This window comes from Ranitomeya variabilis, chromosome 4, assembly GCF_051348905.1.
Source record: "Ranitomeya variabilis isolate aRanVar5 chromosome 4, aRanVar5.hap1, whole genome shotgun sequence".
Classification (NCBI taxonomy): domain Eukaryota; kingdom Metazoa; phylum Chordata; class Amphibia; order Anura; family Dendrobatidae; genus Ranitomeya; species Ranitomeya variabilis.
The window spans coordinates 89,663,465-89,687,940 of NC_135235.1; the positions used below are offsets into that span (position 1 = coordinate 89,663,465).

General features: G+C 40.1%; 1 protein-coding gene across 5 annotated transcripts in view; it reads right to left on the reverse strand.

Annotated features, from left to right (window-relative positions):
* The window catches only part of PRKG1 (protein kinase cGMP-dependent 1), a 1,588,699-nt gene that overhangs the window by 787,389 nt on the left and 776,834 nt on the right, over nt 1-24,476 (reverse strand). For all 5 annotated transcript variants that reach the window (XM_077258875.1, XM_077258877.1, XM_077258873.1 and 2 more), the window contains exon 3: nt 18,336-18,449. In XM_077258875.1, the coding sequence (XP_077114990.1) occupies nt 18,336-18,449 (114 nt within the window). The remainder of the gene's footprint in view (nt 1-18,335; nt 18,450-24,476) is intronic.

The window sequence follows — 24,476 nt, forward strand, 5'->3', positions numbered from 1 at the left end:
AACCTGGGCCCCTTCCTGTTATTATTTCCTTATCCTGGGTCCCTTTCTAGCATAATGTCCACGACTCCCAAATCCTGTACCTCTTTCCATAATGATGTCATCCATCCTGCATCCCTTTTAGTAGTAATGTTCCCCATTCTGGTCCCTTTCTGTAATAGTGTCCCTCTCCTGGACCCCCATCTTGTAGTAATGCCCTGAATCCTGGGTCCCTTCTAGTAATAATGTCCTCCGTTCTAACTGATTGTTCTTACCTTCTCCCCACTCCCATGACATGTGGCGCTCCACACTGTTCCATAACCAGCCCATTGTTAATCTCCCATAACTACCTCAAGCAATAAGAACAACTGGGTGGTTTCATAAACTCTAAGCCATTACCTTAAACAGATGAGAAAAGTATGTAACAATAGAAAAAGCTAAAGAATGATAAGCAAATAATAAAAAAGCAAAATACACAATAAAGAGCACATGATATATAACATTACAGTGCCTACTTGGAGTATATCTTGCCTTCAGTGACCTCTATGGGAGAACATAGTACCTTACAATGCCGCTATTATGCAGAAGCAATGTAAGTAGACAAAGCGATGCAAGCATTGAAGTGGACACACAGCTCACACAGGCACAATGGCCCCTTCAGATAGTTGTTCCGAGGGGGTACCGAGAGTTGGTGGTCACTGATCTGGTATTAAGGGTTCGCTCAACCTGTGGCATAGCATCCAATGATTCTTTCAAATGAGAAAATCGGATATTGTATGTAACTGAGCCACAGCGCAAACTCTGCTGAGAGTGTGAACCAAGAATCAGTTTACTGTGATATGTTCTCTCACATGCGACAATCGGATCACAGGTGCGGAGAAGATGGAGAACTTAATTTCTCCATCTTCTCCATTGAGTGAGTCGGCATATATAAGACCAAATTTAAAAAAAACTGACCGTCACATCCAAACATAGACAAAGTGTGAACACATAGACTAAGTGTGAACAGGTGCTGAACCTAGAGTCACCAACTCACTGAAAGGACCTGGTAAACGAGAAATGCCTTATCGTGGCTACCAGGTACACATGGATTGGCCAATTTATGCTCTAAACTTTCTCAATTTTTCATATTTCTAGTGCACTAATACAATTCAATTTTCATATTTAATGTTTGCAAGTTTTGGCGCTACAGTGTGCTGCCTTATTTATTTGGCATATATAAGACGACATCCCAAGTGCAGTCCGATGCTTTGCATGCACAGATAGACTTGGTGCGCGCAGTCCGATATACGCTACAACACACAGCAAATTTTTTCTCATGCCTACTTGGCAAAATAAAATAAACGCTACTCGGCACTGCTCCATAATGTAACATTGGAGCGAGAGATATCCAATGAACTTTTTATTGCACTGCAATATATCTTCAGTGCATATATTTTAGTATTCCTATGTGTGTGGTAGAAGTGACATAGATTCCTAAAATTTTAGAATAACATGAAACTTCATCCTGTAGTATTAAATAGTATGCAGCAGAAGGCTCATTCCCTGGTGAGTTTCTAACGCAGAACTTTTCCGAGCCCTCTCCATTCTGGGTCACTGGTTTATGATTTGGGGCAACCTGTATTTTATTTTTGAGACAATTCATTTAACTTCTAGCAAACCTTGTAACACTGGGCTGATTTGATCCCTGCAGAGCCTGAAAATGAATGCTTTATATACCTGTTTTCTATTTCTCTTTGATGCACTCAAGCTTTCTGTCTGCCAGTCTCCAAGCACAATGGCTATACCTTAAATCCTTCATGTCAGTACAGTGTTCCTATAGTTAATATGTATGATATTATACAGATGAATGATTACTACATTTTCTGGGGTATCAGAAGATAGGAAAATAAACTTTGCTGATGAAAAGAAAAGGGCACACTGAATCAACTGCTACTGTTCTAGAGATGAGCAAATTGATTTCAGGCAAATTAAATATTTGCTTCGAATTTCACCAAAAAATTGCATTTGTCATAATCTTAATTTTTTTCTCAGATTCGATTCTCTCCTGTCAAGCAAAATAGAATCCTGCTGACTCCATTTTGCTTGGGTCTTTATGCTCACCACGTGATCTATACTGGTGCCGCAGCTCCCCACTCGCTTCACTTTTGCCTCCGACTCCAGTGTTTTCTTTTTTTCTACATTTTTCGTTGGTCCAGATTGACATCATATCACATGACATGAGGCCTAGTCAGCGCCAGATGTACCGAGGAGTGAAGAAAACTGAAAATGGAAGGGAATACTACATTCTGAGGGCAGGAACAAGGCAGGAGTAGGCAGGAACTGCAGCACCAGGACCGGTGACAGGAGAGGTGAGAATAATCCTTTTTTAAATTCTCCATTTATCATGCTCTGAGGTCTGGAGGGGATGGTGTCTATTAGTGATTATATTCACGTCTAATAAATTTGAAACAGTAGAACACAAAGAAAGAGCATAGGTCTTAAGAACGGGGATCACCACACATTTGGATATGGCCAACAATAGCACACATTTATCCAAAAATATACAAACAGAAGGCAAAACACAGACATTTAAAACCATTTAAAAAGGTAATACATTTTGAACCCTAGACAGATGGCCCCTGATAAGGCCGAAGCCTGCACAAGACTCAAGGTACCTTCACATTAAGCGACGCTGCAGCGATAGCGACAACGATGCCGATCGCTGCAGCGTCGCTGTTTGGTCGCTGGAGAGCTGTCACACAGACCGCTCTCCAGCGACCAACGATGCCGAGGTCCCCGGGTAACCAGGGCAAACATCGGGTTACTAAGCGCAGGGCCGCGCTTAGTAACCCGATGTTTACCCTGGTTACCAGCGTAAAATGTAAAAAAAACAAACAGTACATACTTACATTCGCGTCCCCCGGCGTCCGCTTCCTGCACTGACTAAGCGCCGGCCCTAACAGCAGAGCGGTGACGTCACCGCTGTGCTGTACTTTCACTTTCACTTTACGGCGCTCAGTCAGTGTGGGAAGCGGACGCCGGGGGACGCGAAGGTGAGTATGTAGTTTGTTTTTTTTACATTTTACACTGGTAACCAGGGTAAACATCGGGTTACTAAGCGCGGCCCTGCGCTTAGTAACCCAATGTTTACCCTGGTTACCAGTGTAAAACATCGCTGGTATCGTTGCTTTTGGTGTCAAACACGACGATACACGCCGGTCTGACGACCAAATAAAGTTCTGAACTTTGTTCAACGACCAGCGATATCACAGCAGGATCCTGATCGCTGCTGCGTGTCAAACACAACGATATCGCTAGCCAGGACGCTGCAACGTCACGGATCGCTAGAGATATCGTTTAGTGTGAAGGTACCTTCAGAGGTGTAATGTAAACAAGATTATCAATACAGTGCCTATATAGACAGCATGACCATAATGTAAACCTGGAGGAAAAGGGACATAACCTGTGAACTTTCTCCTCTATTTTTATGAGGGCAGAGCATTAGAGATGAGCAGATCAGAAAAATTTTTAATTTGCCTTTCACACAGATTTTACAAGGAATTTGTGCTCCTATACATTAAGTTAAAACTTGGGGTTTGCAGGCCCTTATCCATCTATTTTTCCCACAAAAGGTTTGAATTGCACAAAATTTAAGTGGCAGTGGGGTTAATCTCTGCAAATTTAATGTCCCTTATCACGCTCTGCTATCTTTTCATGAACCCAGAGAATAATAAATGTAAGACATAAAAAAACAACAACTTATAATTACCCTTCGCTCATCTTTCTGGCTGCTCCAAATGCTCCCTGCCCACTGTTCTGTCCTCCGTGCCTCCATCGCTTTGCATCTCCCGCCCAGTGTTCACCCTGAAGGCCCCAGTGAATTCTGAGGCTTGCGCATGGCCAGAAGCCATGATCTATGGTGAACACCAGGCTGGAAATGTAACATGACAACTCCAGAGAGATGGCTAGTGAGGTGAGTAGTTTTTTTAAAAACTTTTTAGCCTTAAACTTTTATGGGTCTTCCCCTGCTCAGCAAGATGGCATCACAGCTGACCACCGTATTATTGCTGATTTTGCATGGAGCGACTTACTAAAGATCTGTATTTTCCAGAATGATGATTTTTGTAAAATTCGACTTAAAACAAATTCTACTCTAATAAATTCACCCATATTAAATCTACAAAGCATAGCTAGATGTAAATGTAACTTAATGAAAGGATAGCCCAGCCTATATTTCTAGAACAGAACTACAAACGACCAGGCCAAAAAGAAAACTGGAAGTAATCAATGACAGAGTATTAGAAGTGCATCTTCTTTCTAATTATATCAATGTACAAACCTTTGCAATGGCTCTAAGAACATTAAAATGTGATCGTTGTTGTTTTTCGTTTTCAAGTTCAATGGTTTTTATTAAAAATCTAGGAGCATTGACAGATTGGACGTTCCTATTCCCATTGCAGCACTTGTAAATCTCCAACACCACGGAGAGATTTCCCTCAGCTGCTTCCCTTTGCTGTAGGTAATTTTTGAGGTGTCATTCAAAGTCTCCTTTCCAATAACAGATGCTTGAAGGAGTTTAGGAGATTCAATATATCCCACTACTTCAGGTTTAAAAGAAATGGACATTCAATAACATTAAACCGGTGAAAATCCAGCCGCTGTGATTGTTTACAATATCATCTGTCAGGTAAAGTGCCGATTCTTCGCTGGACAAGCGGTAGTACAGCGGGAAGGGGCTGAAATTAAATTCTGCTTCAGGTAAGAAAAAAACTCAACACAGTACAATGCTCACAAATGCTTTGTTAGTAAATTCGAGAAAAGACACTGATATTCTCTACTGCCCGGTGAATGGGAAGAAGTTAGAGAGTTGGGTATGAAGAAAATAATTGAAATGTTCACATTTTCCAATCTAACGTGGTCATAATTGCTGTGCTGATCATTTTATAACGCGTCTTTAATAAAGATTTGACTATTGTTAGTGCTACAAAAACAACTCTGACCAGTCAAGGAATGGCTTTGACAATACAGTGGTGGACCAATGCTGCGTTGTGTCAGTTATAATCACACACCTCTGCAGTGAGATCAGGAGAGCAGAGAGTGGCCATTACACATCACACAGGTAATACCTCTTTCATTTTAAATAATTCTTGGAGGCAGATACTCATGCAGATCAGTGTCCGATACATAGGTCTTAATAGCTCACTTAGGCTACGTTCACATTAGTGTCTTTGGGCGCAGCGTCGTCGACGGATACCGACGCATGCGTCATGCGCCCCTATGTTTAACATGGGGGGCGCATGGACATGCGCCGGTATGCGTTGTGAAGCGTTGTACGATGCATGCATCATTTGGGCGCACCAGACAGGGGGCGGCCGACGCTACATGTTGCATTTTTCCTGTGCCAAATTTCCGGTAAACAACGCATGCAATGCACTTGCATCGTAAATGCGCCAAAAAACCACATTACTGTCTATGTAAAATGCATAGGGCGCAGTTGCCTGCGTTGACCCGCGTTATTCGCCACATGCGCCTTTTGAGTAACAAAAAAGTAATGAAGTGTCTAGACAGTGACAAGACCACCCAAAAGGGTGATTGCATTGTATCTCACTTGCCTGCACGTCTGGAAACAGAGAGTACACGAAACACAGCTCTGCCTTCAAGAGATGTAAGTATATAATTTCTCTGCCCATTTTTTTTTATTCTTTGCAATGTTTGTTGTTTGTTTTGTCTTTTTATGTGTGTGACATTTTTTTTTTTTCCTTGCAATTTATGGTGGTTTATTTAATTTTTATTGGGTTGTTCTGCGTTGACCGCATGCGTCAAAAAAAGCTGCGTTGTGTATGCGGTTTGACATGCGTTTTGGGTTGCGTCGACGACGCTGCGCCCAAAGACGCTAATGTGAACGTAGCCTTACATATAAAAAAAAGTGAATTGCTCCAAAGTAAAACATCGGATTGCAGGTTTCAAAAAAGTATCATTTTATTAATACAAGCCCATCCAGATGGCTTTGGAGAGTTGATCCTACTGACAGATTCCCTTTAGTAATATTTACATAAAAGCTAAGACCTAATGTTTCCCGGCAGAACATTGCTCAATGCATCACTGTCTCATGTGACATGCCCTTTTCTAACAGGGCATTCTGTTTCTTTCCCAGGAAAGTGATACACATACAAACCATAAAGTGAAAAAAATATGTGTTTTATTCTACCAGGCCCTCTTCATCCATTGCTCCATTGTCCAGTTATGATGATCATATGCCCACCCATTGTATGTGTTTTTACTGTGATCAATGGTCACCATGGGCACTCTGACCGGTCTTCAAATTTATAGGCAGTAGACTGGTATGCATTGTGTGTCCTAACAGCTTTCTTTCATAGCCAGCATTAACTTTTTGCTACTGTGAAAGCAGCACTTCTTTGAGATGGGCCTACATTGACTAGCCTTCACTCAACATGGCCATCAATGAGCTTTTGGCTCTCACGAGTCATGACTAGTGATGAGCGAGTGTGCTCGTTACTCGGGTTTTCCGAGCATGCTAGGGTGATCTCCGAGTATTTTGGATTTGCTCATAGATTATGTTTGTGTCTCCGCAGCTGCTAGACAGCCTGAATACATATGGGGATTGCATAACAAATAGGCAATCCTAGCATGCATTCAGGCTGTCTAGCAGCCGCAAATCATGTAGCTGTGGGGACACAAAAATAATCTACGAGCACATCTAAAATACTCGGAGAACACCTGAGCATGCTCAGAAAACCTGAGTAACGAGCATACTCACTCATCACTAGTCATGACGCATTCTTTAGCAGGTAATTACCACCAGTTTTGGTAGACTTAAAGGACATACAATATGTATTGATGCATGTGGAAATTACAGACTTTGACCATCAGCCACATATCTATAACATTGGTATATTTACGGAATAACGATAAGACCATTAGTGTATTTTTTCTTTGAAACTATTTTATGGCAGATCAGTTAATGCATTGTGATTGCACATATACCCCTTCCCTTCATTCAATATGCTCACCCATCCCTCAGTTGACCTTGATGTCCTTTTTGCGACACTCTACATAACTGTCTATATTTTAACAAAGAAAGCTTTATTTCAAGAGTAATGCATAGAACCTATAATTCAACACTCTAGACTGGTATTATGGCTTTACAGACAGAAAAGAAAGTTACCCAAATATTGAACTTAAATTGTGGGGTTTATGGAACTTCATGCTACAATAATAGACATAAAGGAGTGAACTTCCTATGCAGTGCTAACGCTAGAAAGCCTAAAGCAATAAATCTAGCCACACACCTGTAAAAGTTGGACCACACTGAAATATAAACAGCTTGGTTAAGGTCAACGGAGAGGAAAGTGTAAAATAATCTACACTAAAAAGCCTGGCAGGCACATTGTTTTCTTTTAGAAAAATCCGACATCGCCATGAAATCCAACTTCAGTAAGGTGAAAAGTTCAGAGGGATGCTAGGATGTCAAATAGAGTTTAAAATATTGGATCTTTAAAAAGATGAAAGAGTTTGCACAGGTTGGACACAGAAATGTACACCGAGAATGTGACCCTTATCCACTATTAAATTTAACATTTACAAGATTTCTTTTACTGTTAATGGAAAGAAAACAGTGATTTATACATAGTAAATCTGAGGCATTAAAACCATTAGTAAAAGTTTGAAAATCAGCCAAAATCATCCTCATGTCTCCAGCTTTAATGTTCAGAATCTCTGTTATGATGCCACACACATGGAATCTATAAATGGAATCTATAAATCCTTAATTAAATCTAGATAAGTTGCACATGTTCAACAACAGAACAGTTCTGTGCGGCTCCTTGTGGTTAGTCGGGCAAATTAAGACTCATGATCACGGCAGAGGCTTGTGCGCGAAGACTGTATGGCAGAGAATGGAGGCCAAACAGCTCCTTAGCACAGCCACCATGCACTTATATAGAGTCTTCATAGAAAATCATTTGGATTGTCTGGGCATATGATATTGATGACTTATCATTTAGGTTTATTTACACTGCAAGATTATCATGAACAAGCATTCATAAAAACTCATTTCCCAATAATCTTGCAGTCTAACCAGACTGCTGATTAGTTGACAAAAGATCAAAATGATCATTCGTCACAGGTGAAATGATCTTTTATGCTTCAGAAAAGGTCATCATTCTCGGCAGCACATTGAGGTATGTAAACAGGACTCGCGCTGCCGAGAACAATGGCAGCCTGTGTGGTCTGAAGGATTGCAAATCTTTCAGTGCATATCGTTAAGCACTATCTAGCTGTGTAAAGAGGCTATTAAACGACTGCTGATCAGAAAACATTTACCAATCGGCGGACGTTTAATGTTGCAAGTCATGTGGTGCAAACTACCCTCAGGCTAGGTCTACACTATCAGATTGGTAATGGTCCAGCACCACGATCATCTATTATGAGCTCCAGCGGCTGCCGGAGGTACACAGTAAATAGCACAGTTTAGCTCAATGTATAGAAGCCGCTGCCGAGACCTGCAGAACAACTCCTATTCTTGTATATAAGATCTGTAGTACCCGCCAGCAGCCGTTACACATTGAGCGCTTATGTTCTCTTCAGCTCCATTCACTTTTTACATACAGACACCACCAGAGCTAATACCAGCTGATCAGTGAGGGTGCCAGGAATCATACCCCCACTGATCTAATATTCATGACTAACCATGGGTCATCAATACAATATGCCTTGTCCATCCACTTAGCTCATGGCTTGGTCTTCTTCCTCCTAAAACGTTTTTCCAAAAGTAACTAAATTCAAATAACTTTATTCTCAACATTGATCTCCTAAGTCCTAACATGTGAGGATGCAAAGCGTCCTAACATTCTGACATGATATACAAAGGTCAAACAGGCCTAAATAAAAAATGTAAAGTTTCAGTGTCTTGCCTCAATTAAATTAAATTTTAATGATTTTCTGAATAGAGAATCATTTAATGTATGGTAAAACAAACCTATTTTATACCTATTTTCAGCTCTTCTTAGAGGTTAAAGGTCCCCATACGTACTGGATAAACGTCTGTCAAACTGCCATTTAAAATATATGGGGGCCTGCTGACTGTCTCCTGACAGTTTACCTTGGGGGACATACGGATGAGGTGGTTACAATTCAATTACACATCCTTTTGTTCAGGTGAAGGAAACCCCCGGCCAGATGATCAGCGGCTCTCTTATAGAGGATACAGGTGTTCTTGGCCAAACTGAGCTTTCCTGAGTGTGAGTCAAGAGAGATAGCTGTCATCTGATCTATTGTCTACCGTCTAATGTGCAGCCACAGCTAATACATCAGCTCACACCTCCTGCATCAATAATATCCCGAGTGCACGGCATCATGGCCAGGGATGAAAATGAAATCTAAACTGAAGAAAATTCAGCACTCCATCCACCTAGAATCAAATCAATTCTTTATTGAAGTTCCATGTGCAAAATTGACACTAAAAATTGTCAAAACCCCTGACGCAGTTTGGAACACAATTCCTTAATCACAGGTTTGACAATTTTTAATGTCATTTTTCCACATGGAACACATGACAATAACAATTGTTAAATCATCTAACACGTTTCAGAATACAATTCCTTAATCATCAGAATCTGTGATTAAGGAATTGTATTCTGAAAAGCTTCAGATGGTTTGACAATTTTTAGTATTATTTTTGCACATGGAACTTCAATTAAGGTAGCACGGTGGCTCAGTGGATAACACTGCAGCCTTACAGCACTGGAGTCCTGGGTTCTAATCCCACCTTGGACAACATCTGCAAGGAGTTTGTATGTGCTCCCCGTGTTTGTGTGGGTTTCCTCTGGGTTCTCCGGTTTCCTCCCACATTCCAAAGACATACTGATAGGGAATTTAGATTGTGAGCCCCAATGGGGACAGCGATGATAATGTGTGCAAACTGTAAAGCGCTGTGGAATATGTTAGCGCTATATAAAGATTATTATTATTAAAGACCAATTCTAGGAGGATGAAGTGTCAATCACCCAACAATTGTTGAGTTTTAGGTAGGCTTTAATTCAATTCAATAGCTTAGTCCTATACCTTCTAATGAAGAGTGACCAGTTGTCTTACCTGGCTCCTTGCATTTACCATATATACTCGCGTTTAAGCCGACCCGAGTATAAACCGAGGCACATAATCTTGCCACAGAAAACTGGGTAAGCTTATTGACTCGAGTATAAGCCGGGTATGCATTGTCCCCTCATCCCTGTCCTGTTATGTGTGGCTCCCCTAACTTGTCCTGGTATGTGGCTAACCCTGTTTTGTCCTGGTATGTGTAGCTACCCCGTGTTGTCCTGGTATGTGTGGCTCCCCCATTTTGTCCTGGTATGCGTGGCTACCCCGTGTTGTCCTGGTATGTGTGGCTCCACCATTTTGTCCTGTATGTGTGGCTCCCCTGTTTTGTCCTGGTATGTGGCTCCCCCATTTTTTCCTGGTATGTGTGGCTCCCCCATTTTGTCCTAGTATATATGGCTATCCTGTTTTCTCCTGGAATATGGATCCCTCATTTTTTCCTGGTATGTGTGGCAACCCCGTCCTGTCCTGGTATGTGGCTCTCCCGTTTTGTCCTGGTATGTGTGGCTCCCCCTGTTGTATGCATGCCTCCATGGTCCTGCATGGCTCCCATGGTCCTGCATGGCTCCCATGACTCCCACGGTCCTGCATGGCTCCCATGGTCCCACATTGATCACACCGCCCCATCCTTCTCACCCTCCTCGCGCTTCCCTACATCTCTTCCCGGCGCCGGTAGCTTTTCCTTGTTTCTGTGCTCACCGGTCACGTGGTACCACTCATTAAGGTAATGAATATGCACTCCACGCCTATGGGAGTGGAGATGCGTGCATATGCATTACCTTAATGAGTGGTACCACCTGACCGCTGAACACAGGACCAGGAAGAGCTGCCGATGCAGGGACAGAGATGCAGGGACAGAGATGCGGGGACGGAGATGCAGCAATTTAGGGTGAGTATTGATGTCTTTTGGAAGCCGACGGCTGAAGCTGTCACTGTGCTACAGCTGCTGGCTCCCTGCTCCCCCTCCCCCGACGGCTTTCTGGCAAGGACTCGTGTATAAGCCGAGGGGGGCATTTCAGCACAAAAAAAGTGCTGAAAATCTCGACTTATACACAAGTATGTATGATAAGTAAGGGCCAAAGATATTCCCCTGATTTGCTGACTGTACATTTTTAATCAAAAGGTGTACCATCTTTACGAAGTAGTCTGACAGCACATCATAGATGTTCTACACATGGGAAACATGGGTCATATACCAAATCCTTTTCTATACAACCAAGAATACTGTATACAATTTTACTGAGTGCTTTATTCTATAATAAATAAATGAAGTAGTAGAAAAAATATTAAATCCATCAAGTTAATTGTTGATGGACTAAACTCCTGACAGTAATACATGAAAGCACATCAGGCAACTCTGTGTAGTGATTTCTTACTGTTCTTCTGTAAGTACAGTAAGTGATTGTTATGACATTATAGGCTGTATTGCTTTTGCAATGTTTCATTATTACGTGAAGGAATGCATTTATCACTCAAATTGATTGAGAACATGTTTATCCTATGGAGATAAATGACATGAAATATTAGATTAACCAGCTCAAAAGATAAACTCTGTAAACATGAATTTTTATACAAAGCTGGATTTCTCTAGGTAGCCATATCAAGAGCGCTCTATAAGACCTGTCCTTAATTTCGGCGTCTTAAGCAGTGAACATTTTGCTATTTTGAAAATACCCAAGTATTATCTTTTGTAATGTTTTAATCAATGCCGAAAAAATGTTATTACATCAGTATTAAAGGTGATCATTTATTTATTTTACTCACATATATAGAGCCATTAATTCCACTGTGCTTTACAGACATTATGAGAACTGTCCCCATTGGGGCTCACAATCTAGATTCCCTATCAGTATGCCTTTGGAATGTGGGAGGAAACCGGAGAACCCAGAGGAAACCCACGCAAACATGGGGAGAACATACAAACTCCTTGCAGATGTTGTCCTTGGTGGGATTTGAACCCAGGACCCCAGCTCTAAGTGCTAACCACTGAGCCACAATGCTGAGCTTTTCAGATAGCTTTCAAATATGTTTGGCAGATAAGTGTATGTTCTACATAAGGAGAGGGGAGCAAGCTGAAATAGACATTGTCTGGATGGGAACATACTGTATGTTGCTCTAAAACCTCTAAATAATGTTCATCATTAATAGATAGGGCTCCCGTCAGGGCAATACTATTCTTGGTGAATGGGACCCGGTTAGCAGAAGCAAAGAGGGGGAGTTCAGACAGTCTTGGCCCTCCCTCTTTTGCTTCTGCTCACAGGCCCCAGGGGCAAGGGTGGGTTGCAGCGTATGCACATCTCAGCAAAGGGAGCTTTCCAGAAGCTCCACAGCCATCAAAACAGAATGGCAGAACTCGGCCATCAAAACAGAACAACAGAACTCTTTCTGCCTTTTTTGTGATGTGCTGGTGACATGATGGATAGTGTTGAGCGATACCGTCCGATACTTGAAAGTATCGGTATCGGATAGTATCGGCCGATACCCGAAAAGTATCGGATATCGCCGATACCGATACCCGATACCAATACAAGTCAATGGGACACCAAGTATCGGAAGGTATCCTGTATGGTTCCCAGGGTCTGAAGGAGAGGAAACTCTCCTTCAGGCCCTGGGATCCATATTAATGTGTAAAATAAAGAATAAAAATAAAAAATATTGATATACTCACCTCTCCGACGCAGCCTGGACCTTACCGATGTAACCGGCAGCTTCCGTTCCTAAGAATGAGTGCTTGAAAGACCTTAGATGACGTCGTGGCCTGTGATTGGTCGCGTGAGCGGTCACGTGACCGCCACGCGACCAATCACAAGCCGCGACGTCATCTAAGGACTTTCAAGCGCTTGAAAGACCTTAGATGACGTCGCGGCTTGTGATTGGTCACGTGGCGGTCACGTGACCGCTCACGCGACCAATCACAGGCCGCAACGTCATCTAAGGTCTTTCAAGCGCTCATTCTTAGGAACGGAAGCTGCCGGTTACATCGGTAAGGTCCAGGCTGCGTCGGAGAGGTGAGTATATCAATATTTTTTATTTTTATTCTTTATTTTACACATTAATATCGATCCCGATACCGATTCCCGATATCACAAAAGTATCGGATCTCGGTATCGGAATTCCGATACAGCAAATATCGGCCGATACCCGATACTTGCGGTATCGGAATGCTCAACACTAGTGATGGATGTTTGCACTGGTTGAAGAAGAAAAGTGAAGATGAAGGACTTCAACTAGAGACGTCACTGGTGAGTCAGTATGTTACCTGTACATTGCCACAATACACTATACTATATACAGAACTAATGTGTATAATGTCACCGGTGATCACTGTTTTACCTGTACACTGACACAGAGTACAGGTAATACAGTGATCACCAGTGACATTATACACAAGAGCTCTGTTTATAGTGTCAGGGTACAGGTAATACAGTGATCACCAGTGACATTAGACACAGGAGCTCTGTTTCTATATACAGAGCTCCTGTGTCCAATGTCACTGGTGATCACTGTATTACCTGTATTCTATACACTATAAACAGAGCTCCTGTGTATAATGTTACTGGTGATTACTGTATTACCTGAACACTGACATTATATACAGAGCCTCTGTGCATAATGTTACTGGTGATCACTGTATTACCAATATACTATAGACAGAGCTCTTGTGTATAATGTCACCGGCGATCACTGTATTACCTGTATACTACATACAGAGCTCTTATGTATAATGTAACTAGCGATGACATAATGGTACTTATGGTAATATTAGCATTGTGATTTTTTTATTAATCATCAGTATTGTAGCATTCGGTCTCTATGGGGTGGTAATATATTATCTGCTCATGGTGTGACAGTATTTGTTTCTTGCATGTGGTATTATTCGGTCACTATGTGGTGATAATATGTGATCTTGTCATGGTGTGGCGATGTTTGTTTCTTGTATGTGGTTGTATTCAGTTACTATGTGCTGGTGATATATGATCTGGTCATGGTGTAACGGTATTTTCCCTTGTATGTGGTAATATTCAGTCACTATGTGGTGGTAATATTTGGTCTGGTTATAGTGTGGTGGTATTTGTCTCCTGTATGTGGTATTATTCAGTCACTATGTGGTGGTAATATGTAGTTTGGCCATGGTGTGTCGGTGTTTGCTCCTTGTATGTGGTATCATTAGAGATTTTACAAAATGTATGTGACATATTCCCTTAAAGAAAAATGAATAAAAATATAACTAAAAATAGTATTGGAGATTTTACTATACTTTTAATAGCTTAGAGTTAAGTAGGGCACTGCCAAAAAAGACTACCTTTCCCTGGTGGCAGACTTAAAAAATCCTTTGACCAAAACAAATGTTGAGGGCTATGTATGTGATCTAGTGTTCAACGGGAGCTGTTAATGTGTGATTAGTAAGGAAGTGGTGCAGAAGTGGAGTTTTTCCAAGAGTGCGCCGTGGGACTGTGGAAGGTTTGAGGGGTAGAAGCAGAGCTGAAGTGGAGCTTGGGCAGAGTCTCAAGTGGGCCCAAAGATGTTGCCAGTATGGGGCTCTGAAATTCCTGTTAAAAGTCCTGATAATAGGCACTAATACTACACCATACCATCAGAGACTACACCACACTATCAGACATCCAATCCTTTGAACTGAGTTCAGATAACAAGCTGGATGGTCCCTCTTCTCCTGAGTCCACAGGACACAACGTTTGTGGTTTCCCATAAGAATTTCGAATTTGATTAATCTGAAACAGAAGAGTTTTCCACTTTGCCTCAGTCCATTTTAAACAAGTTTTGGCCCAGAAAAGACGAAAGGATTTTCTTCATCTATGGCTTCATTGCATGATAGAGCTTTAACTTGCATTTGTGGATTGCATGAAAATCTAATTTAGCAAACAATGATTTTTGGAAGCATTTCCAAGCCCATGCAGTGATTTGAATAGCTGTTTTTAATGCAGTGCCACTTGCAGGCACCCGTAGGTCATGAGCATCCAATATTGAGCATCCATTTTGTCTCTTGTGCACATGGATTTCTCCAGAATCTCTGAATCTTTTGATCATATTATGTACTGTAGATTTTTGGATGTTCAACATGTTTGTAATTTTACAGAAATTAACCTTTTTTCTGAAAATATTCAACAATTTTTAGACACAGTTGTTCAAAGATTGGTGAAATTCTTACCATCTTTGCTTCTGAGAGACTCTGCCTCTCTGATATGCTCTTCATGTGTCTTAGTAGAAAATTGACCCTCCAGCTGTTTTTCATTAGTACCACTTATTTTTTCAGCCTTTTGTTAACCCTGTCCTACCTTTTTTTATATCTGTTGCTGCCATCAATTTCTATATGAGTTAATTTTTTCAAATGAAATACAAAAATGTGTAATGTTCCCCTTCTGATCTATGATCTATGTTCTGTTGTAAATAAAATATGTCTGTAAGAAAATCAAGACCATTGTATTCTTGTTTTCTTTACATTTTACACAGCACCTCAACTTTGTTTGAATTGAGGTTGTAATCTAACAGCAATACCGAAAATATTGATATATTCTCTATAAAGGTACCTGATAAGGGAGTCTAAAGGAGTCAACAGACTAAATGCAGCTGAAACCGTAGACCCCCTTTCATGAAATGAACTCCTTTAACCCTCTTTATTAGACCAAGGAGTTTTATAGTTTCATTCATTTTAGGGCTCAGTCAGACGAGAATACTCCATGTTTGTGTGCTGTCCTCATGCAATACGAGTAGCATACAGACAGCAAACTGACCATTGCAAGACAATGCTCAATATGCAGTTCACATGAATGTTTTTACACAAGGATCTATCGTCTGCCAGTAAAAAATAGCGGATATTGTCCGCTCTGCTGAACAAATGGAAGTCCGGAAGTATTGATAAAAAGGAATGGTGGTTTTAATCAATGCGTTTCAAAGTCTGTATATGACCTCTTCCTCTGGAAATACCACATTTCCTGAGGAAGAAGTCATATATAGACTTAGAAACACATTGAATAAAACCACCATTCCTTTTCATCAATACGTCCGGACTTTCATTTGTTCGGCAGCGAGGACAATATCCCCAAAAATCTTTTACAGTATATGGTTCCAGATATGGTCAATCCTTGACCCATGGATCTGCAACAGCTGACAATTATATGCCCTATCAAAGGGGCACCAGGTGAGCAGTTTTCTAAATAACAGATTCTGAAATTGTCAGATAAGACCCTATGTGCGCTTCTTCTCTCCTATAGTTTTTTTGTTTAGTAAAAAATTGCATCATACACTAATTAAAATTTTGGATCAAACTCACCCATTATAAGTAGTGATGAGCGAATATACTCGTTACTCGAGATTTCCCTAGCACGCTCAGGTGACCTCCGAGTATTTTTTAGTGCTCGGAGATTTAGTTTTCCTCACCTCAGCTGAATGATTTACATCTCTTAGCCAGCTTGATTACATGTGGGGATTCCCTAGCAACCAGGCAACCCCCACATGTACTTATGCTGGCTAACAGATGTAACGAGTATATTCGCTCATCACTAATTATAAGTCAATGGGTGCAGGATCAGATCATGGAGATCCATATATCAAGCTCTTTTCATGGATTAATTACAAGTCATAGCATAGGAAATTGTTTTTGACCTTTTATTTTTAATTAAATTGTTTTTGTAAAAGCGCGGGAATTTTTCTGAATATCTTCTCACGATCGAGTTCATATGAGGTTATGCCAGCAGGGAGCGCAGTACCGCAAGTCTAGGTAGCTACGTTCCCCTGTTTCCCATTCATTCCCAACTTTTTACAGGCAGGAGCACAGCTGCATTAGCAGAGCTTCTGCTTGTAAAATTATTTAACCCCTTCTTATGGATTTACATCATGGGACATAACTGTAATAGTATGGGATATTGTTTTTTTATTTTAACTTTGTTTCAGGTGACAAGGGTCTTCAATTGGATTGAGCGTTTAATAAACTATTACAACACCATGTGTCTTTATTTCATTAAAATACTTTTTTCCTAATGTGTGTATGTGTTTTTAACCCTTTATGAGCATAGGATTAATAATGGATAGGTGTCTTATTGACACCTCTCCATTATTAACCTGGCTTAATGTCACCTTAGAATAGCGAGGTGACATTAACCCCTTATTACCCGATATCCCACCGCTACTCGGGAGTGGGAAGAGAGTGGCTAAGTGCCGGAATAGGCGCATCTTACAGATGTGCCTTTTCTTGGGTGGCTGGGGGCAGATGTTTTTAGCCAGGGGGGCCAATAACCATGATCCCTCTCTAGGCTATTAATATCTGCCCTCAGTCACTGGCCTTCCCACTCTGGCGGAGAAAATTGCGTGGGAGCCCACGCCATTTTTTTCCGTGATTTAACCATTTATTTTAAGAGCTAGAGCCCCCAAATTTAGCACACAGACACTTCTAACATTACTAGCATTAGTAGCGAGTTACTGTATGTAAACCATGTCTCATATCCTGTCAGGTTAGGGAAGGAGATAGCAAAAGCCGGCAATTGAATTACCGGCTTTTCTGCTATCTAGTGCTATATGAAATATAAATATATGTTTATATATGTGTCTCACTGACATATATATAAATATATATATATATATATATATATATATATATATATATATATATAGACTGTATATATGTTTTTACGAATATTTGAGGCCATGGATCCATTCTATGTCCATTTTGCAAGCCGGCAAGAAAATCTCGCCGTACGGATGCCATACGGATAATTTTTGGAGAGAAAATTGTATCCTCACATTGAATACGGATCACTGTTCAGGAAATTTTCTGTGTATCTCGACCATCAAAAACGGACCGTATTTTTATACATTGTGTGTGACTCTGGCCTTACTTGTTATATTACTCCACTGATTTTCATTTTTTTGCACAGAACTTCTCCAATAATTCGTACAGCCCATCGACAGGAGTAGTGCTATTAATCGAAACAGCCTCCTTATTGCTGGCAAGTTCCCTTTCACAGTTTATTAAATTACCAATAACTCCAACTACAAAAATTACCAAAACCGAATTCACCACATTCTCCATCTCATAAAGTACCATATCTTAAAAAGATGTAGAAATGCACAGCAATTCTTCAATAATACCCATAACTTTGTTAAAAAAAAAAAAATTGAAATTAAACCAATGCATCTTGTTTATAACAATGGCATTATTTCCCTTTCATACGTTTAGAGCCCATAAAATATTTAAAGTGCATTAGCGAGACCAAACTGTGCAGATAATTAACATGGCAAAATCTTACTTTTTACGGTTGCTGTGCGGGTGCAGTTGTAGAGTATAGCGAGTTCTCCAAATACCTTTCCTGGTCCCATGGTGCATAACTTCACACTTTCTTTTGTTACTTCTACCTTGCCATCTAGAAAATAGAAAGAAACATTGAACAATTACATTGGTAGTAGTGACATTAAAAAATGAACTTTTGTTATTTTATACTTTAGAAGGCAAAACTTTTGATAAAAATACATAAAAAACTAAATTAGTGGCCATTGACTAAAATGATCAACCATGCAACCACACAAAAAAACCCTGAAGCCAACAGGAAATAAAATAGCACAGTGCTTTCCCCTAGTGACAGGGATCAGATAAGTTGGATCCTCGCTGATTGGTGGCATACATTTCCTAATATGACTAAATAAAGGACAATCTTCAAAGGGTTATCCAGGATTTGTAAAAAAACATAATTACTAGGTGTTCTACAAAATCACCAAAAAAGTATGCTCTGCGAATTCCCAAACCCACAGTCGTATGTCTGTGCTTTACTACTTGACCTTCAATTATGAGATGATTATCCCCCTGTGACTGCTGCCACCAATCCCTAGCCTCATTGCAGATGACAGTGATTGGCTGCTTCAGTCACATGTGGATAATTTTAGTATCATCATTGTTGGCAGGCAAGAAAAAACGGAAACAGAGCGGTGATTTACAGTGTAAATATTAGTTTTTTGTTCTTTTAGCACATTCCCAGAGATGCAGCTTCTTTATTTATTTATTTTTTTTAAATCCTGGAAAACGTCTTCAACATGGCTGCTTTAGAGCTGAACAACAATACCTCAATCAATGAACATGTGCGATGCTGTTTCTGTAAGACAGTACTTATGATTTTGTAATCTTTGACAATCCCCACAGAACTATAAGGTTTGTAGCTGGACAGCCACCTATAGGACTCCCAAGCCAAATATTTTATTCAACCCGTTATGCTATATATTCACTAATAAAACCCTTAATTTTGCAAAAAGATGCAATTACATATGAAAGCCGGTTCTGTTACTGGAACGTCGGATTTAACTGTGAAAAAAACTGTGCCATAAATTTAAAATGAGAAGGAAACAATTGCTTCATCTACATATTACAGATGTGGGATAAATGAACTTGTTTCTGTTTTTAACCTCATTTGACACAATGTTTTCATATGACAGTGGGTAATTCCTATGATTTAAGTGTGAGCCACTACTAAGCTTTGTCCTCTATGCATCCATACAGCCGGCAGCATTTCTGCAGCATTAATCTTACCCTCTTTGGAAACATATATATTATGGATGAGGAAATATATACAGCCCCAGAAGCGCTGTTAAAACTCCGACAAAACATAACTCTGATACACGTTGTCACGTTAAGTATGGCACAGCTCCTGGCATTTCCCATGGCTCATAATTAAAATCCACAGCTTAGCATCATCACCACAGCTAACTGGTATTTTTGTCAAGACAAACAACCCAATAGTGGCAAAGCAGGTCTGCTGCAGGTCTGCCTTGTTGAGTGTCTAAAAGTGCTTTGTGCTTTTGCAAAGTTCTGTAAATTTCTTGAATAAGTTTTAAAAAAAGTTTGAAAAGCTGACGTCTAAAATTACAGTATAAAATACATAAGATTAATGCATTAAAGTGGTTATCCCACTAACAAAATACATTTTAATCAGTAAATCTTGGAATATTAATATGTGCCAGAATTGGTTATGTATGAAAAAAGTGTTCCTGTGCTGAGATAATCTTAATATGCAAATTGCCTCTTCTGAGAAAAAGAGGACTTTACTCTATAGCGCCACCTGTTGGAAGTAGCGATCCTACAAGTCACAATCAACCCTTTAACGAGTCGTGCAATATGACTTAGGATAAAAGCCAAATCAGTATCTCAATTCGCAGACACGGTGTTTCGGGCTATTGGCCCTCGTCAGTGCGAAGCATGAGAACTGATTTGGCTAGGTGAGAGGCTCTGGAGTGGGGTCTAAAGGGTAACGTTTCTCCTTATGGAGAGTGACAATCTTATAAATGTGCCACTGCTATGCACTGCATACTTGCTCAGTTTGACCATGTAGAGCTGCTGCTATTCACAGTTGAACATACACAGATCCTGGCCAGGGAAGAAGGCAAAAGTGAGACTACAGGGACACTCAACTGTTCGTGTGTGTGAAAGAACACAGTTCCCTACCTGGTTGTTTTATCACAGGAGGGAATGTTTCAACCATGTCATCAGCCCTGCCAGCAAATCACAAATCAAGTCAGTGACTTATGAGCTCCAATCCCTACTGACCTCTTATGTCACTGACTTCTTTATGATGAGCTCAAAAACCTGGTGACGTGGGTAAAACATTTGCTCCTGTGAGAAAACAATCAGGCAGGGAATTGTCTTTCCTCACACAAAAGAACAGCTAAGAGTCCCTGCTATGTAGTCAATATAGTCACTTATTCTTTAACCCTTTGCCAGGAGCTCTGTATGTGTGACCATGAGTTGCAGCATTTCTGCATGGTCAGACATGGCCAATACACCGTACATAGCAGGGACACATTTATAAGATTAGGAGCATCTTTTTAAACGCAACTAATTGTGGAATATTCCAAGATGTAGTAATTAAAATGTAATAATATTACTAATTACTAATTACTCCTTCTGGCCTCTGTTCAGTGATGCCCTTCTTTTCAGAAGTGCACAAAACTGTGGTGGACTGCACTTTTATGCATGTCTAAAAAAGGAAGAAGGAAACATCCAGCTCAACGAGATAGTGAAAAAACGTGTCGTTCCTTTATTCACTTCAATAATATATGTGGAGGATAAAAACATCAGCAACAACAGGAATAAAAACAGTATCAATGCGTTTCTGGTGACAGAGCACCCTTAGTCATGATATCTGTTATGAGGTCCGTCTCATACTTTTATACCAAGGTCCGGTGAACACACCGGTGCTGCAGTTGATTAACACATTTAACACAGTTGTTAAAAAAAGTGAAACACATGTGAGTGCATACAAAGCAAGATATAAGACAGAACAGAAAACACAAAAACAAATGATATGGCTAGATGGGAACACACAATACAGATGACCAAAAAGAACTCCTGTCATACGGACTTAATTTTGTACCTAGTTGCAATTTTGACCTTTTTTCCACCATTTGCGATGTGAACAGGTTCATTAGAAACATTGCCCTTAAATTGCACTTTAAAGACGATCAAACAGAAGTGATATGTGATAATAATGTATCTGATAATGTTTTTAAATCGTTCTGCTTTGCAGACCAATTATCACTTATGTGCCTGTTAGAACTACAGGATGAGAATTCCCACTCTAGAGATAGTCAAACTCTCCCAAAGAACCTCATGAAGGTGCCCAATCCCCATTATTATCCTGTGCAGGCACGAAAACCTGTAATGGATAGATTCCAGAATGTTATGGAAACACAGCTGAGAAACCTCTCAGAGGGTATGCATGACAGACGCTCACACAGCAACAATTTAAAACCCAAATTACAAAAAGCACTTTGTGAATTACAAAGTAATGAAAACCTTGTCATAAAAAACTCAGACAAAGGTGGTTCCGTTGTTGTAATGGATAGGGAAAACTATATTTTATGGGTCGACAATATGCTATCAGATTCTGCCGTGTATAGGCGTTTGCCTGCTAATCCTACTCCTTCAGTAAAAGACAGAATCTTTAAACTTGTTGATGAGGGCTTTGATTTGGGCATTTTCAACAAAAAAGAAGGTGATTATTTGAAAGTCTCTAATCCGGTGACTCCCATTTTATATGCCCTACCTAAGACTCACAAAAAACAAGACCCGCCACCTATGAGACCAATTGTGTCTGGGATTGCATCTCTGGGTGAGAGGCTGGGAGAGTGGCTTGATTTGCTCCTCCAGCCTCTCGTCCAGAGGACACCTGGTTATCTGAGGGATAGCACAGACGTCCTTAACGTTATGAAGGATTTTTCCTGGCAGTCTAATTTTTCGTGGATTACCTCAGATGTTGTTTCCTTATATACGTCTGTACCACACGAGATAGCGTTATACGCACTCAAATTTCATATGGAAAAATACAGCAATTTCTCTCCAGATCTTCAGTCTTATGTGATAGAAGTAACTTTTTTCCTCATGACCACAAACTTTTTTTGCTTTAACCAGGTTTACTACATGCAAATTAGCGGTGTTTCAATGGGGGCCAAATATTCGCCTTCCCTCGCTAATCTGGTGATTAGTTGGTGGGAGGAATCATATGTTTATTGTGCTGAAAACCCTTTTAGGGACTGTATATGTTGGTACGGTAGATACATCGATGATATCATTATGATCTGGAATTCTGATGTATCTACCGTACAGGATTTAACCAGCTACTTCAATTGTAACCCCTTCAATCTCAAATTCACTGCTCATCAGGAATCCACATGTATAGAGTTCTTGGATCTAAAACTCAGGGGCGTATCAAACATTCCTGTCACCACATCTACCTTTAGAAAAACCACAGCAGGTAATACGATATTGCGGGCTAATAGTCACCATCCCAAACACACAATTAAAAGTATACCCGTAGGTGAAATGGTCAGAGCCAAACGCAATTGCAGCACACAGGAAGACTACCATCAGGAGGTTGAGAACATCAAGGACAGACTCACACAGAGAGGATATAGCCAATGGCATTTACAAAGAGCTGAAAAAATAGTTGCACAAAGACCGCGCTTCAAACCCAAACAAAATAAAGGCACATGCCCCATAAATCCTATCACTGTGATTTTTCAGTATAGCAATCAATTCTCTTCGATCAGTAAAATGATCAGAGATAACCTAAATATTCTAAAATAAGATCCAGACATAGCTGAAATTCTCAAAAGTGGTTGTAGAATTGTTTCCAGAAAAGCTCCCTCCCTGGGTTCCAGCCTGTCACCGAGTTCTCTGAACACTTTACACACCCAGCCCGTCAATTGGCTCAGCACTAAAGGCTTCCATAAATGTGGGGCTACAACTTGCAGAATCTGCAAATTCTCACAAAAGTGCCTTGACTTTACTGATGCTGGCAATCAAAACACGTACACAATTAAAACTTTCCTGAATTGCAATACAAAGAATGTAGTTTACATCATGGAATGCACAGCCTGCCACCTCAAATATGTAGGCAGCACTATACGTTCACTGAAGACAAGAATACGGGAACATATTTATGACGTAGAGAATGTCAACATGAACAGAAACACATCTCAGGTCTCACAACATTTTATTAATCAACACCAATCCAATTTGGAATCACTTAGAGTTTATGCGATTGAAAAAACTCACAAACCGTTCAGAGGAGGAGACACAGAGGTTATCCTGAGAAATAGAGAAACTTGGTGGATTTTTAAACTTGGGACCAGAATACCACATGGTCTTAATAAGAGGAAGGATATTATGCTCTTCTATTAATCCTCTCTTTTATATATACTATAGTAAAAGATCCATCTATCTCTATCATTTTCCCTGCAGGCTCTTATTTATAGCTTAATTATAAACCCCGTCTTCACCATGAGGTTTTTCAAATATATATTTTTTTTTTTTGTGCATTTTTTGGGTGCGTTTTTTTTTTTGTGTGCGTTTTTTGTGTGCGTTTTTTTTTTTTTTTTTCATTTTCTCGGCAGCACAGTCAGGTTTCAATGTGTACATTGCTTATAACCAAGCTTGCTCCTATATCTGATGCCAAATTTTTTTTGATAAAATTTATTATATTCATATAACTGTGTTAAATTAAATTCTAAATTCTTTATTTTCACAGTAATCTTCTCTTATAATCTACAATTTTGTAAGTAATATTGTGTATTCCCATCTAGCCATATCATTTGTTTTTGTGTTTTCTGTTCTGTCTTATATCTTGCTTTGTATGCACTCACATGTGTTTCACTTTTTTTAACAACTATGTTAAATGTGTTAATCAACTGCAGCACCGGTGTGTTCACCGGTTCTTGGTATAAAAGTATGAGATGGACCTCATAACAGATATCATGACTAAGGGTGCTCTGTCACCAGAAACGCGTTGATACTGTTTTTATTCCTGTTGTTGCTGATGTTTTTATCCTCCACATATATTATTGAAGTGAATAAAGGAACGACACGTTTTTTCACTCTCGTTGAGCTGGATGTTTCCTTCTTCCTT